Here is a 17,638-nt window from a genome sequence, read left to right on the forward strand (position 1 = left end):
TGCTCTTATATATATAGGCCTATAAAAACCATCAACTGTATGCTATGGAAAGATGGCTCACCAAGTATCAGATACTTCATCCGAAGGGTCCTGTACTGGGTTTTTGTTCTGGTCATCCAGTGTACCCTCGGACTTGTGTCCAAACTCTCAAGACAAAACAAAGATGGCTGCGAGAAGGGCTGCAAGTTAAAGCAGATGAGCATCCTACAAAGGTCTGATCTTGCTCCGGCTCACTGATGGTAGCATGTGCATTAATGTCAGATTATTGAGCATCTTACTTGAGGGCTTTTTTCTTTTCTTTTTGGTCCTGAACTTTACTGTAGTTCTTCTATGTAAATTGGTCCTCTTGCTTCAGGTGTTGAAATGTTCATCAAAGCTTAGCAAAGTACAAGCTTTGGAAGCTGTTGATTATGGTGATGCTGATCCTGGAGGAACTATTGCACTTTATGGGAGGTGGCAAATGGAGCCACTATGTCTGCCTTGTGCTGTAAATGGGATCGTGCCAAAGGTGAAATCTAATTTGTGACATAAAATAGTTCAGTTGGCAAAAATGTCTGCTCAATTTCAACCATCATTTCCTTCTGTTGACTAAGCATTTATTAGTTTACAATTCTTGCTTTTCTCACAATCTTTGTTTTATAGCTGCTCTTTGTGTGGTCATGAATTCTTTAAGGGCTTTTGTATATGCCATATGGAGTATGACATTTAAAACAGAAAGAATATCCTGCTTTATTGTCTTATCATCTGATGATTGCATGAATTTTGTTGGTCTTGCTCAACTTCAACAAGACCCAAAGCTTCATCTCAAAATGTTGAAGAGATGCATTACGCTTTTTCAGTCCTAAGCTGGTCTGTTTTGTCTGTTGTTTTTCTGGGAGCAAGTGGGGTGGTTAGGGGTGCAATCTGGTTGGTGGTGGTTTGGTTTGGCTGTGGGAGAACCCCTACAATGCTCAATTGCTTCTATATGGATTATTGATGTATATGGTAATCAATACCAGAAATGGTTTTACAACTGGAAAATGAAGGGCGAACCCTGAGGTGAAGTGTTTAGGCCTTTTGTATCATAAGATTTTTGAAAAATTATGTCTAAGAGACAAAACATGAAAGTAAAACTTACAAAGGCCATGTGACTCTGGAAATTGTTATGAAGGCCAGGCATAATGAAATGTTTAAACTATTAAAGAGCATGATATATATTGTGAACCCAAATCCTACAAGTTTAAGCTTTTAGGAAAATTGATAGTTTAACATGGTTAAAGAGTATGATATATATTGTGAACCAAAATCCTATAAGATTAAGCTTTTAGGAAAATTTGTAGCTTAACATGGTATCAGAACTTGGTTTGGTAGGAGGTCATGTGTTTGAGCCGCATCTCTACAATTTGCATATTTGTTTCCCCATTTGCATATTTGTAACTCTAAAAGGGCTATTTACAAATGTTTACCTATGAGCATGTGTATTTCTCCATGTGCGGGTATGGGGTTGCACATGATGGAGGGTGTTAAAGAGCTTGATATACATTGTGAGCCTAAATCCTATTAACTTAAGCTTTTAGGAAAATTAGTAGTTCAATATAGTATCAGAGCTTCATTAGGTGGGAGGTCATGTGTTCAAACCGCTTCTCCTCAATTTGCATATTTGTTTCCCCATTTGCAAGTCTAAAAAGGGCTATTTGCAGTTGTTTGCCTTCAGGCTTGTGTATCTTTCCACATGTGGGTATGATGCTGCATGTGAGGGAGGGTGTTAAAGAACATTGTGAACTCGAATCTGTAGAAAAAAAAAATGTCATATATTAATTGAATAAGGAAGGGAAACATGCTTTCTTTTATAGAAAAACTATAACAAATCAAACTAAATTTATAGCTGTACACCCAAATTTCTTGGAACCAAGCGAATTTAAAATATACAACCTATCCCTAAAAAACAGCAACTTATCCTTAAAAAACAGCAACAAATTATTCCTAAAAAATGGATAACAATCAGATCAGAAAAATTCTGATATGATTGAGATTCTCAACACTTCCTTTCAAGCTGGCTTGAAGATGTCATTCATGGTCAGCTTGCTTACTAAATCATCAAACTGCTTCTTTGGCAATCCCTTAGTGAGTACATTTGCAACTTGTTCAACCATAGGTATGTAGGGCACAACAATCAGTCCATTTTCCAGTTTCTCCTTGATAAAATGTTTATCAAGTTTGACATGTTCAGTTCTATCATGGAGTACTGGATTATGTGCAATGGCAATGACAACTTTATTATCACAAAAGACCTTCATAGGTAAAGGGCTAGTAGCCTTAAGTTCTTCAAGTAATTGTTTAATCCACAAAACTTCACAAATGCCATGGGCTACAACTCTAAACTCAGCTTTAACACTACTTCTAGCTACAACACTCTGCTTTTTACTCCGCCAAGTCACAAGATTACCTCCAACAAAAGTACAATACCCCGAAGTTGATCTCTTATCAATTACACTTCCTGCCCAATTTGCATCAGTAAATACATCCACTTGGAGATGTCCTTGGTTCTCATATAGAAGTCCTTTTCCTAGAGTCCCCTTTAAGTACCTTAAAATTCTATACACTACATCAAAGTGTCCCTGATTTGGCGAGTGCATGAATTGACTCACCATGCTTACTGCAAAAGCAATATTAGGACGAGTATGAGAGAGATAAATAAGTCTCCCAGCTAGGCGTTGATATTTCTCTTTGTCAATCACCTTTACTGGACTTGCTGGTTGGAGTTTCAAATTTGGTTTTATAGGAGTTTCTATAGCCTTACATCCAAGTAAATCCGTTTCACTTAATAAGTCAAGTTTATATTTTCTTTGAGAAATGAAAATATCTTTCTTGGATCTAGCAAACTCCATACCAAGAAAGTATCTCAGGGGACTCAAATCTTTTATCTTAAATTCACGAGTTAAAGCTTTCTTCAATCTCTCAAGTTCTAGACTGTCATCACTAGTTAGAATAATGTCATCCACATAAACTATCAACACAACAATCTTTCCTTCTCTTGAGTGTTTATAAAACATTGTATGGTCAGCTTGACTTTGAATATATCCTTGAAGCTTGATTACTTTTCCAAATCTCTCAAACCAAACCCTAGGAGATTGCTTAAGACCATACAAGGACTTCTTTAATCTGCAAACCTTTTTTTTTTTTCTTTTTTTCTTTTTTCTAGAGTTTCTTCGAAACCCAATGGTAAATCCATAAACACTTCTTCCTCCAAATCGCCATTTAAGAAAGCGTTTTTCACATCTAATTGGTGTAAAGGCCAATTAAAATGTACTCCAAGAGAAAGTAAAATCCGAATGGAATTGATCTTTGCAAAAGGTGCAAAGGTCTCTTGGTGGTCAATTCCATAGGTTTGTGTGAAACCTTTATCTACTAACCTTGCTTTATATCTTTCAATGCTACCATTGGGCTTACACTTGATTGTGAAAACCCACTTGCATCCCACTGTCTTCTTCTCCTTAGGTAAATCAACAATATCCCATGTTCTATTTTTCAAAAGAGCATTCATTTTTTCTTGAACTGTTGATCTCTACTCCGAGTATCCTAGTGCTTCCTGTATAGTTCTAGGAATGAATAAGTGAGAGATATTTGAAGTGAAAGCTTTATATTTTCCTGAGAGTCTTTGATAAGACAGATATTTGGCAATGAGATATTTGGTACAATTCTTAACTCTTTTTTGGATTGCAATAGGGATATCAAGATCAAAAATAGGTAAAGGAGTGGAGTCCATAGGAAGATTACCTAGATTTTGAGAACTAGGAGTTGATGATTGACCATGCTCAAGATTGACTTGATTATTCCCAGTATTAGAATTAAACTTGCGCCTAGTATAAACACGGAGCTTAGTGAACATAGGTTGTAGAGTTTCTCTCCTTGTTTGTGATGCAATTTTATTTGGCATAGATAAATCAATATTTTCTCCTTTTTCACTAATTAAAACTTCTGTTTTTTGATTTATTTCAGGAAGAAAAATACTATGTTTTGGTTGTTCTTGTTGCCAAAACTAATCTTCATTAGAGCTCTCCCCTAAAGAGTAGTTTTGTTATAAAAGAGAATATTTTCAATAAAGTTGACATCCATACTAACATGAATTTTCCTAATGGTAGGATTAAAACACTTATACCTTTTTTTATTAGGAGCATAACCTAGGAAAATACATTTTTCGGTTCTTGGATCAAATTTGGATTGAAGATGAGTTGGCACATGGACGAACGCTGTATAGCCAAAAAATTTTAAGGGTAAATCTGACGTGAGGCGTGTGTTTGGAAAAGTATTCTTAAGAGTTTGTAAAGGTGTTGCATAGTTTAGAACCCTTGTAGGCATTTTATTAATCAAATAACAACTTGTTAAAATTGCATCCCCCCAAAGGTGTGTAGGAATGTTCATATGAAATATTAAGAGCCCTACCTACTTTAAGTAAATGTCTGTTTTTACGTTCCGCAATTCCATTTTGTTGAGGAGCGTCCCTACAAGTTGATTGATGTAAAATACCTTTCTCTAGCAACACCTAAACAATCATTATAAAATTCTGTTCCATCGTCACTCTGAAGAATACTTATTTTGGTTTGAAATTGGTTTTCAACCATAGAATAAAAATCCTGAAAGAGTTTTGCAACCGTAGACTTAGAGTTCATTAGATAAAGCCAACATAGGCGTGTGTGATCATCAATAAACGTCACAAACCATTTTTTCCCAGTTTAAGTAGTAATCCTAAAAGGACCCCAAACATCGCTATGTATCAAATAAAAAGGCTTTGAGGCACAATACAGTTTTATTTTATAAGAATTGCGATGACTTTTGGCCAAAAAACAAGTTTCACAATCAAAAGAAGTACAATCCAATCCTTTAAATAAATCTGGAAACAAATGTTTTAAATAGAAAAAACTAGGATGTCTTAATCCGTTATGCCATAGCATTATTTGATCATGCACAAGGATTAAATGAATACTACCAATAAAACCTTGAGCTTGTTTATTCTCAAACTGGTTGTCATCAAAATAGTAGAGATTGTCGATCAATCTAGCATTGCCAATCATCATCCTTGAGTTCAAATCCTAGAATTCACAAAGAGAGGCACAAAAAACAACACGACAATTAGAATTCTTAGATAAACGACTTACGGATAAGAGATTACAAGAGAGTTTTGGGACATGTAAAATGAATTGTAAAACAATCTTATCAGACAAACGAATAGAGCCTTGCCTAACAATAGAAGATAAGCTTCCATCTGCACTATGTACTTTTTTATTTCTAGAACAAGGTGTATAAGAAATAAAAAAAAAAAAAAGAGATAAATTAGTCATGTGGTTAGAGGCTCCTGAATCTATGATCCAAGGTGCGGATAATGAAAGAGATTATGCACACGAAAGACTACCTGATTGAGCTAGAGATGCTATAGGAGTACCAAGAGTCGGTGGAGCAGGTTTTAGCAGCTGTAGCAGTTGGTCTAATTGTTCTTTGCTCAATGAGGGTGTCTCGGTAGCATGTGCTTTAGCAGGGAAACGATTAGAGTCGCCTTGCTTGTTAGTCTTCCATTCAACGGGCTTCCAATCAGCTGGCTTCCCATGTAATTTCCAGCAGGTTTCACGAGTGTGGCATGGTTTATTACAATGATCATACCAAACTCTTGGCTTGTCATTTGGACGATGCTAGTTATTAGGATTGTGAGAAGCTGCTGCTGCAATGCCTAATAAGGTTGAGTTTTCTAGAGGCTTAGAGAGCTTCTTCCCAAGCATAACATTTCTCTGGCTTTCCTCACGACACACTTCAGAGAACACTTCACCTAGAGAAGGGAGAGGTTGCCAACCAATGATTCTACCCCGAACTTCATCAAACTCAACATTAAGCCTAGCTAAAAATTTGAATATCCGTGAATTTTCTACCATTTTCTTAAAATAGTTACAATCATCCGTATTTTTCCACTTATAGTCATTGAATAAGTCAAGATCCTGCCATAAACCCCTAAGCATATTAAAATATTTGGTAATCAAATTCTCACCTCGACAAATATCACCCAGTTTGAGTTGTAACTCATAGATTTGGGACTGATTTCCAAGGTCTGAATACGTTTGAATAATGTTATCCCATAGTGCTTTGGCAGTAGGATAACACATATAATTCGAGCTAATCTCCTCCTCCATGGAATTTACTAGTCATGCCATGATCATGGAGTTTTATGCATCCCAAGTGGCATAGCTAGGGTTTGTCTTTGTTGGTTCTTTGGTGTCACTAGTCAAATAACCATTTTTGCCTCAACCCCTAATGTACATCCGAACAGATTGTGACCATTTGAGAAAATTGTTCTCATTAAGGCGATTTGTGGTGATCTAGATAGAGTGGGAATGAGAATTGGATATGGGTAATTTTGAGGAATTGGAACCAATAGTAATGGAAGGAGTAGATTCAGAAATTTCTGGACATGGTAAAGAGATAGCAATAGAAATGAAAGGGAAGAAGAATAGAACTGGAAAGAATGAGAGGAAAAAGAAAGGGAATAGCCAATTAACTTGGCTCTGATACCATGTAGCAAAGAAAAAAAAATGTCATATTAATTGAATAAGGAAGGGAAACACGCTTCGTTTTATAAAAAAACTACAACAAATCAAACTAAATCTACAACTGTACACCCAAATTTCTAGGAACCAAGTGAATTTAAAATATATAACCTATCCCTAAAAAACAGCAACAACTTATCCCTAAAAAACAGTAACATATTTTCCTAAAAAATAGATAACAACCAGATCAGAAAAATTCTGATATGATTGAGATTCTCAACAAAATCCTACAAGTTTAAGCTTTGAGGAAAATTGGTTGATCATCATAAACAAACCCTCTAGTTCATTTTCCACAATCAAAATTGTAGACCTTGCAGGTCTTGTACGTTTAGTGAAAATACCTTGTACACTAAGTGTATTTTGCTTGAACATCAATTAGAAATGCATTTCACTTGCTTTTAAAATTGCATTTAGATTGTGGGTCATTGAGGCTATCCTGCAACTCTTAATTACTAGTAACCATATTCCACAATCACATGCGGTCCTAGTACATTGAGTGAAAGAGTCTTGTCCATTGAGTGTATTTTGCTTGTACATCAATTAGACATACATTTAATGGCATTCTTGGTATTTTTGCTTTATCAATTGGTCAAATGGCTTACATAGCAATTTTGATTCCACATGTGGTTACTTCAGCTATTACCATGCTTGCACAATTTTTGCTTTATGTTTGTTTTTTTTTTCCCTTGAAAAGTTAGTTTGGTTGGACTAGTTCAAATTGGACTCAAATTTTAGAATGGATAGGTTCCTTGATTTGAGGAATTATTTGAATTCTAGTTTTTTTGTACGTAGTCAAAGTTTTATTCATATTAGGATTAGAATTAGATTTATTTATTTATTTATTTGTTTCAGTTTCCTTATTTTTAGCCTAGAAATGAATCTATCTACTGGTTATTTAAACGGATGGAGCCTATGTTCTGAAAGATAGAGCAAAAAATAAGAGTTCATCCAAAAAAACCTTTCATGGTTTTATGGTATCAGAGCCAGAGAAAAAAAAAAAAAGGATGGTGAAGACTACCATGACAGGCTATATTCATAGGGAGGAATCTGATGCATCGCCTGGGAATTCACAACTACAAGTTCCAGCAACAAATCTGGGCAGTACAGAGAACCTAACCCTGCAAATTACGATCCATAAATTAAATGGATGTAATTTTCTTCAATGGTCACAACCAGTGAAGTTGTTCATCAAAGGAAAAGGAAAGTTGGGCTATCTCCCAGGTGCCAACAAAGCAACCAATCCAAAAAATCCTGCATACCAAACCTGGGATTCTGAGAACTCCATGGTAATGGCTTGGTTAATCAACTCCATGGAGGCAGCTATTGGGTAGACCTACCTCTTTCTTCCTACTGCCAAGGACCTATGGGATGCAGTCCAAGAGACTTATTCAGATCTAGGTAATGCTGCTCAAATGTTTGAAATTAAGACTAAGTTGAAAGATATTAAACATGGTAGTTATAGTGTTACACAATACTATAATATCCTTCAAAATGCATGGCAAGAACTTGATTTATTCTCTAATATGGAGTGGAAGTGTGCGGAAGATAGTGCCTATTATTGCAAGATTCTTGAAAAAGAAAGGGAATTTGGTTTTTTGGTAGGACTCAATAAGGAACTCGATGAGGTTCGAGGTCGAATCCTGGGAAAAGAGTTGCTGCCATCTATAAGAGAGATCTTCTCTGAGGTGCGACGGGAAGAGAGTAGGCGAAAAGTGATGTTAGGAGAACAACAATCCAGCCAATCTGAGACTTCTGCCTTGGTTATTCATGGAGGGGAGACTTTCCAACAAAATGACTAGTGACCACGAAAAAAGGGTGATCGTCCTTGGTGTGACCATAGTCGGAAACGAGGCCACACAAGAGATACATGCTGGAAAATCCATGGGAAGCCGCCTACTGGGAGAAACCCGAGACCCGACCGCGATTCCAAAGCCTACCACAGTGAATTCGAGAACCTTAACAACCAAACAACCACTTCACCATTCACCAAGGAGTAGTTGGAGGTCTTGCAACATCTCCTTAATCCACAAACTGCATTCACTTCTGTCTCAGGTTCACCAAATGCTGATCCCTCACCATCTTGCTCTCTAGCATAATCAGGTAGAACTCAATACCCATTTAGTGCCTTAGCCAATTCTTGTAAACCATGGATCATTGATTCCGGAGCTACAAATCACATGACAGGGTCATCTACTTCATTTACAACATATGTACCATGTGCTGGTAATATGAAAGTCTGAATTGCGGATGGGTCATATACCCTAGTAGTTGGAAAAGGAACCATCTCCTTGATAAAAAAATTTTCTCTTGAATCAGTCTTACATGTCCCAAATTTGTCGTGTAATTTATTTTCCATTGGGAAACTCACTAGAGATCTCAATTGTGTCGCTAAATTTTCTTCTACTAGTGTTGTTTTTCAAGACTTAGCTTCAGGGAAGACAATTGGTAGTGCATGTGAGTGTGAAGGTTTATACTGCTTTGATGACCGTGAAGTTGTGCAAGGACAAGCCGTTGTTGCTGGTAGCAATGTTTTATCTTTTCCTTTTGATCATGAAATAATGTTATGGCACTATAGATTGGGCCACCCTAGTTTTCCATATCTTAGGTTCTTGTTTCCAAAACTTTTCAAGAATAAAGTTGTCCAATTTTCAATGTGAAGTGTGTCAAATGGCGAAGCATACCAGATTAGTATTTCTTGCTAAACCTTTCAGGTCCTCTAAACCTTTTACTCTCATACATAGTGATCTTTGGGGACAATGATGGTGCAAAATGGTTCATTACCTTCATCGATGATCGTTCAAGAATTTGTTGGGTTTACCTCCTTAAAGAAAAATCTGAAGTCTTTCAAACCTTCAAAAAGTTCTATTTAATGATCAAAAATCAGTTTCAAACATCCATTAAAATTTTTAGAACTGACAATGGTAGTGAATATATAAATGTTGTTCTTGGAGAATTTTTATCATCTAATGGGATTATTCATAAAGAATCATGTGTAGATACTCCACAACAAAATGGAGTTGCCGAAAGAAATAATAGACACCTCTTAGAAGTTGCTCGGTCCTTATTATTTTCAATGAATGTTAGAAAACTACATCAGGGGACGCCATTCTTACAGCAGCATATTTGATCAATACGATGCCCTCAAAAGTTTTTAATTTTAAAAACTCCCATTGCTGTTTTTCTTGCTTCATTCCCAAATTCCCAAATTTGCCAAGATTTACCAATTAAAATTTTTGGGTGCATTGCTTTTGTACATGTTCATTCACATAATCATGGTAAGCTTGATCCTAGGGCTATAAAATGCTTATTTTTAGGATATGCAGCAACTAAAAAAGGATATAGATGTTTTGATCCTGTTAAATGGAAACTGTACATCTCTAAAGATGTAACCTTCTTTGAGCAGCAGCCCTATTACACTTCGCTTCAGGGGGAGAATTCTAGTGAAGCTTCGTCATGGGAAATTCCACAATCTCCTTTTTCAGTGCCTACACTCTCAGCAATCAGTCCGACAACCAGTCCACTCCCAGCAATCAGTCCAATGTCTACTCAAATCTCTCCATCCATTCCTTTTGTTCAATTGAACCCAACAATAGTTCCAATACATGACGGATTGTCAAATGTAGGGGGAGATAAAGCATTGCCACCAACGGCCTAGTCTACACCACAATTCAAAGTCTACTCAAAGAGGTATATAGTACCTGATGCACTCATGCCTTGCCATGAAGCCAGACCGGAGATAATGCCTGAATCAGGTTTGGATAATTCTTCATCCACCTCACATTCCTCACTTCCTGTAGACCCAGTGCCTAGTGACTTAGATCTCCCGATAGCACTTAAGAAAGGTGTTAGATCCTATACTATTCATCCCATATCTAATTTTGTCTCTTATCATAAATTATCCTCATCTTTTTTTTGCTTTTACCTCTCACCTTTCTTCCATAGAAATTCCAAAAAATGTACAGGAAGCATTTGGTGATCCAAGATGGAAAGCAGCGATTGTGGAGGAAGTCAGAGTTTTGGAAAAAAATGGAATGTGGGAACTTGTTACCCTACTGAAAGGTAAAAGAACTGTGGGATGTAAATGGGTCTTTTCAGTAAAATACAAATCTGATGGCTCGGTGGAATGGTACAAGGCAAGATTGGTTCTTAAAGGATTTACTTAGACTTATGGGATAGATTACCAGGCGACTTTTGCATCGGTGGCAAAACTGAACACAATCCAAATTCTTCTTTCTTTGGTTGCAAACTATGATTAACCTCTTTAGTAGCTGGACATAAAAAATGTTTTTCTCAATGGGGAATTAGAGGAGGAGATTTACATGGATGTACCACCAGGACTTGAACAAGGAAGCTCAAATAAAGTTTGTCAATTGAAGAAAGCTCTCTATAGTCTCAAACAATCGCTCCTGGCATGGTTTGAAAGACTCTCAAGAGTAGTAAAACGATATGGCTATCTTCAAGGACATTCGGATCATACCATGTTTTACAAATCTACTGATGAGGGTAAAATAATTGTTCTCATAGTTTACGTTGATGATATGATTTTAACAGGCAATGATCATGTAGAAATTGAAGCTTTGAAGATCCTAGCTAAGGAGTTTGAGGTGAAGGACCTTGGTGCACTAAGGTATTTTCTAGGGATGGAGATTGCTAGAAATAAAAATGAAATCTCTGTTTCTCAAAGAAAGTACACTTTAGACTTTCTCAAGGAAACAGGGATGCTTGGTTGCAACCCTAATGACATTCCGATCAATTCAAGACACAAGATAGACCCGGCTGAAAAAGGGGATCTAGTTGAGAAAGGAAGATATCAACGACTGGTTGGAAAGCTCATCTACCTCTCTCACACTAGGCCGGATATTGCTTTTGTAGTAAGTACAGTTAGTTTGTACATGCATTCTCCATATGAAGCACACATGAATGCTATCTATAAAATACTGCAATATCTCAAAGGAATCCCAAGAAAAGGACTTCACTTTGGACAGCACGACCAATTCAAAATAAAGGCCTTCATGGATGCAGATTGGGCGGGGTCTATAGAAGATAGGAGGTCAACATCTAGCTATTGTACATTTGTGTTTGGAAATCTCGTCACATGGAGAAGTAAAAAACAAAATGTGGTGGCGAGAAGTAGTGCTGAAGCTGAGTTTAGATTGATAGCTCATGGAATTTGTGAAGTCTTGTGGATCAAGAGAGTATTAGAAGAACTAAAGATTACAATTCATCCCCCAGCTATGATGTATTGTGACAACAAGGCAGCTATAAGCATCTCCCACAATCCAGTCCACCACGATCGAACAAAACATGTTGAGGTGGACCGACATTTCATCAAGTAAAAAATTGAGCAAGGGGAAATATGCATTACATATGTGCCATCCAATAGCCAGATTGCCGATGTTTTAACTAAAGGGATCCCAAGAGAAGACTTTGAAAATTAAGTGGACAAGTTGGGTATGATAGACATCTATGCCCCAACTTGAGGGGGAGTGTTGGAAAGTTAGTTTGGTTAGACTAGTTCAAATTGGACTCAAATTTTAGAATGGATAGGTTCCTTGATTTGAGGAATTATTTGAATTCATTTTTTTGTACGTAGTCAAAGTTTTATTCAGATTAGGATTAGAATCAGATTTGTTTTTCAGTTTCCTTATTTTTAGCCTAGGAATTATCTATATGCTGGTTATTTAAACGAATGTAGCCTATGTTCTGAAAGATAGAACAAAAAATAAGAGTTCATCCAAAAAAAACCTTTCACGGTTTTATTTTCCTTGTTGTTTGTTTGTTTGATTTATTGTTTTATTTATTTTTGCTGTTTTTTCTTTTAACATGGTTTCCTAAGATAACAGTTGTTGAAATCACCTATTATTTTTTTTATTAACCTTGGAAAAAAGGGGCTTCCACCATTAGCTGGAGGCAACCGAGGAGATCAGTCAAATCCTTCTTGTTGGTAAATGACTCATCATGTGTGCACAATTGCACGTCTAGGGTTATTTGACAACTCTAGCAAACTTATGGGGAGTACAATACTTAAGGAATTCAATACGAAGCTAATGGTTGTTCCTTATGACTGGAGAAAGCTCATGGCATGGGTGGAAAGGGGAGAATTTTTGCTTGAGCCTTCTAAGTGGAAGTTGTATGATTATGCTGTTCAGAGTATCTACACTAGTTGATCCCTACAATGAATTTGCATTTGTAAACTTTCTTGCTTCTGTAGTAGAAGTATACCTTCCTGATCTCATTGTAGGAAATGCATTCACAGGAGGATTTATGGTTGGCTAGATGTATTATATTGAGTTCTTCTTTTCCATGGTTTTCTAACTATGTCGAGTTGTTCCAATAGTAGGTGTGCAATGAGTTTTGTTAGCAGGGTTACCATCATAAGTTGTTCTCAGTTGTGAACCTTAACTTCTTCATTTGTTATCACATCTGGTTCTGTTGGTATTGTTATTGCTTGCATGTAATTTGGCTATTTTTCTACCATTGCTAGTTGATATTTTGTTTAAAAATGTCTCTGTGTTAAGGAGTTGATCTGGTTCCATATGCACTTTTGACAACATGATGCTTGTCTGGTATGTGAGGCTTAAACACACACACACGGGCACACATATAGATATGTATATATATGAGGGAACTTTATATTTTTATTATGATCATATCTATATATAACAATTTATATAAAGAATATTCTCACTTTCAATACCTTCATCTTGTTATCTGGTTTACTGATATTCTGATACCTGGAAGGAACTTCTGAGTGCTCACTTAATACATTCTTCACTAACCATTTCTCTTTGGATGTGGTTTGTTTCTTTATGTATATTCATACTTAAATTATGACTGCTGAACTCTGGATTTGACTTCTAGAATGAGTGGGGTCAAGTGGATGTATGGTCAGAAAAGTGTCTTCCCCCAGGGACCGTGCACTTGAGGGTTCCAAGGGTTGTTCCCATTGCCAAGAAGCTGGAAATTGATTTTGCCCCTGCTATGGTTGGATTTGAATTCAGAAATGGTCGATCTATTCCTGTATTTGATGGTATCGTGGTATGTGCTGAGTTCAAGGATACAATTTTAGAGGTAAGATTTATTTGCAACTTTGCGAGTGCATTACTTATGCCAAAACTGTTGAATGCATTAGGTTTCTTGAGAATTTTGATTTTTGACTTTTTGATATATATATATATATATATATATATATATATATATATATATATATTGATGTGTATATATATATATTTTAAATTAAGATCTGGAATGAGCAATATTTTAAGAAATTTATCTTCTTTTTTTTTTTTCTCTTGCATATAAATCTGAATTGTTCCTTGTTTTTCTTATCAAGTATGTAGAGCTTGCTGTACTTTCATTTCACATATTCAATGATTTTGGATACTGTTGATGAATGTCATGAATTCTTTCATATATTGACATAATTTTCTGTGTCCTGAATTACACAAACTATACCAAGATGAAACTTAAGCCTCCACTTTTTGTCCTCTTAAGATGTGTGGCCTTTGTTTCACCCAAATTTCTTCTAGAATTTTCCTTTATTTTATGAAGTGAAATATCAAATTATTCCTGAAAAAAGTGTCTGAATTCAAAATTATTTATTAGGTATATGCAGATGAAGAAGAGAGAAGACAGGCTGAAGAGAAGAGAGGGATTGAAGCACATGCTGTTTCTAGGTGGTATCAGCTTCTTTCATCTATTGTAATCCGCCAAAGGCTAAACAACTCTTATGGGAATGGTTTGCTATCAGATACCTCCAATGGCATAAAAAAAGTCAATAATAGATCGTCTTGGCAGGTTGAGGGTCGTGGCAATGACAGACAGTTTCTTGAATGCCAGCAAGGGTACGTAGAGGATACTAAATTAGATCCTCCATCCATGGTATTCAGAGAAGACCATGAGCATGTATTTATAGCAGAGGAGGGTTTTGATGAAGAGAACTTGGTGCGGACAAAGCGATGTGGTTGTGGATTTTCAATCCAAGTGGAGGAGTTGTAGTACCTTTACTAAATACGGGTTTGCTTATAAATCAAAATGGTGCCCAAGGTTGAGCTGTAGTTGGTAGCATGAACTTATGATATTATCTTAGTGCAGCCATGTTAAAAACAGAAGAAAGCTGATTTTTTGTTTTTTTGTTTTTTTGTTTTCGCCATCTTCTCTTAGCTGAGTATATAATCCTTCTTGAGTTCAGTTGGGAGAGCAAGAACGAAAAAAGAAAATTGATGTGCTGATAATAATTTCTTTTCATTTTTTGTTTGTCCTTGATATGGTATATTAGAGTTTGTATGCTCTCAGGTGTATTAGTTGTTTGGAATGGAGGCAAAAGGGTGGATTTTGTTAGATAGATTAATGGTTGAAGTGACACAATCACAGTATAGATTGCATGGGCCCTAACAAAACCAAATCAGTTGGATGAATATGATTGTTTTGGTGCCCCGTCTTTTGAGCCTTACTATCCTCCAGTTTTTTTGTACTGTCCCTGTGGTGTTTTACCCTATGGTCATATTTAGAATGTTGGAATGGAATAGAGAATAAGAATGAGAATGAATTTTATTTTCTATTCATTCATATGTTTGGATTGTTTTTAAGAAAATAAGAATTAAAAAAATGTATCGCCATGAATTTTGATTCTTACCTTCTTCATGGGATTATGAATTCCCTCCATTCCTCTTCAATTTTCACTCTTATTCCCACATATCAAATTATGAATTCCCTCCATTTCTCTTCAATTTTTATTCTCATTCCCATATACCAAACACATACTATGTGTCATCTGATTTTATGTGCTTGGTGCGCAGAAAAAAATGTTATATGTTTTTCTCCTGATTCAAGTTCCAAAATACTTGTTTGTTAGCGGAATTCAATTGAAACATTGCTTGGAATATGAACAAAAAGCCAATGTTGCACAATTTTAAGAGGGAATGTTATCTATTCTTGCTAAGTCCTTGATTGAGAAAGTTGAGTCTTTCACCTTTTTTAATATGATACTAAAAAGAATATTATTAGATTTTTATTATTATTACAAAGAAAAAAGATAATTTTTATTTTTTAATTCTTAAGACTTGTAAACTTTATTAAAAAATTATTATTATTATTATTATTGCCTTTTATGCTTTATAAAGACTAATTAAATTATTTTTAACACCTCATTAATATTTATGATATTAGTTTTGTATTATTAATTTTATTATGAACATTTTTAATAAACTAATATTCTATCCAAGTTAAAGGTATGACAAAAATGCATTGATATTACTAAAATAGTAGAATAAAACAACGTTTTTAATGCTATAAGATTTGTTACAAAATGTAGGTACAACATTTATGTATTGTAATCACAATATAAATATACTAAAAGCATGATATATTATGACATGCCTTAATTTTGCTTTTTAACAATTCTGAAAATAAATTTAAATTATATATTTTCTTAATAATTTTATTTGTAAAACTAGTAATGAATTTATGAAATCCATTTAATAAAAATATAAAAAATTATATTTTTAATTATTGGAATGAAACAATAATTTGTAAAATTATTATATTATTATTATTATTATTATTTTGGGTAAGTTATTTAAGAATAATATTAATATTAAGGTACCATGATATCTCATGAAAGTTGAGATAGTATGTTCCCTTGGGTGATCATAAGGACATGTGATAAGGAAATTTGTAATCGTAGTAATTCCTTAGGTAGAAATCGACATGTGCTTTTCTAGGTTAGGATATGTTAGTTGGTCACATAATAGGAGGATCTATAACTCAAGGATAGTAGAGTTAATCTTGAGAAGTTGATAACTTTCACCTTGTTAGATTATAGACACTGGTTCATAGGAAGAATGTGTACAATGGATAGCAAGTCATGGACTTGAGCACTTGGTGTCTTGTTGTAGTATACATAAGATATTAGAGTGCAGTTGACTCTATTGAGTCAACTTCAAAATTAGATTCTAAGGGAGTTAGTATTTTCATATGGGTTCTAGTAGTCCTTGATTAAGCTCATATTCCTTGATGACATGATTTTATGAAGGTTGTATGGGTTTTTAGTTACTTATGTGCATAGGGGTATTTTGGTAAATATTTTGATAAGACCTTGTTAAGGATCTTTCTGGATGAGGTTAATTGATTAATTGGAGCTCGATTGCTATTAATTAACTAAGACTTTTTTTAGGTTAGATTAAGTGACTTAAGCCCAAGGCACGCACAAGCCACTATTGGGATTAAGCCTTTAAAAGTAAGACATGATATAATAAAGTTATACTTCGTTGTCCCCTAGCAATCCTTTTTATGCATGAACTTTGATTTGATCATTCAACTCATATCACTTGCATTATATATGACTTAGGTGCATTAATAGTTGCACAAAAGATATAAGTTATAGGTTCCTTACAAGTCATTCTACTCATGGTTAGGGCACTAATGTGTATAAACACATTAGACATGACTTATGAGGAATCATGACGTAAGACTATCAATTGTCATGATTCACCAAGATACTATATTGCATGAACTCTCAACCTTAAAAGAATATTGAGTTTATGCTGAAATCAATAGGAGACTTTGACCTATGGATAAGACCCTAAAATGGTCTTATATCCCTACGGATTGGGTAACTATTGATGGAAACTAGTGGCAACAAGTATTCTTAATAAAGGCAACATGATTTCTCATGGGATTGAGATCATGTAATCTGTAGTTGTAGTAATTCCTTTAGTAGAATTTGACATATGCTCCTTGGAGCTAAAGTATATCAGTTGGTTATATAATAAGTAGGATTTGTAACTCAAGGATTGGAGAGATAATCTTGACGATTTAATAACACTACTCTATTAGATTACAAACATCGGTTTATAGGGAGTTTACATACAATGAATAGTAGGTTATGAATTTGAGCTTTGCTTGTAATTTCATAAGATATTGGAGTGTGGTTGACTTTCTTTACTATAGTGTTGAGTCAACTTTAGAATTGGATTATGAGAGAACAGGTATTTTCCTATGGGTCCCAATGGTCCTTGCTCGAGCTCCCATTTCATGATGGTACGCTTTGAGGGTATTTTAGGTATTTA

The 17,638-nt window shown here is 35.2% G+C and overlaps 1 protein-coding gene across 1 annotated transcript in view; it reads left to right on the top strand.

Annotated features, from left to right (window-relative positions):
* LOC117929998 (DNA repair protein RAD4) overlaps positions 1-15,021 on the top strand; it is a 50,778-nt gene extending 35,757 nt beyond the window's left edge. The window contains 4 exon segments of the mRNA XM_034850447.1: positions 18-212; positions 356-508; positions 13,431-13,640; positions 14,175-15,021. Of these exon segments, the coding sequence (XP_034706338.1) occupies positions 18-212; positions 356-508; positions 13,431-13,640; positions 14,175-14,567 (951 nt within the window). The 3' untranslated portion in view covers positions 14,568-15,021.
* The last annotated feature ends 2,617 nt before the right edge of the window (positions 15,022-17,638 follow it).

Source organism: Vitis riparia, chromosome 14, assembly GCF_004353265.1.
Source record: "Vitis riparia cultivar Riparia Gloire de Montpellier isolate 1030 chromosome 14, EGFV_Vit.rip_1.0, whole genome shotgun sequence".
In the NCBI taxonomy this organism is placed as follows: domain Eukaryota; kingdom Viridiplantae; phylum Streptophyta; class Magnoliopsida; order Vitales; family Vitaceae; genus Vitis; species Vitis riparia.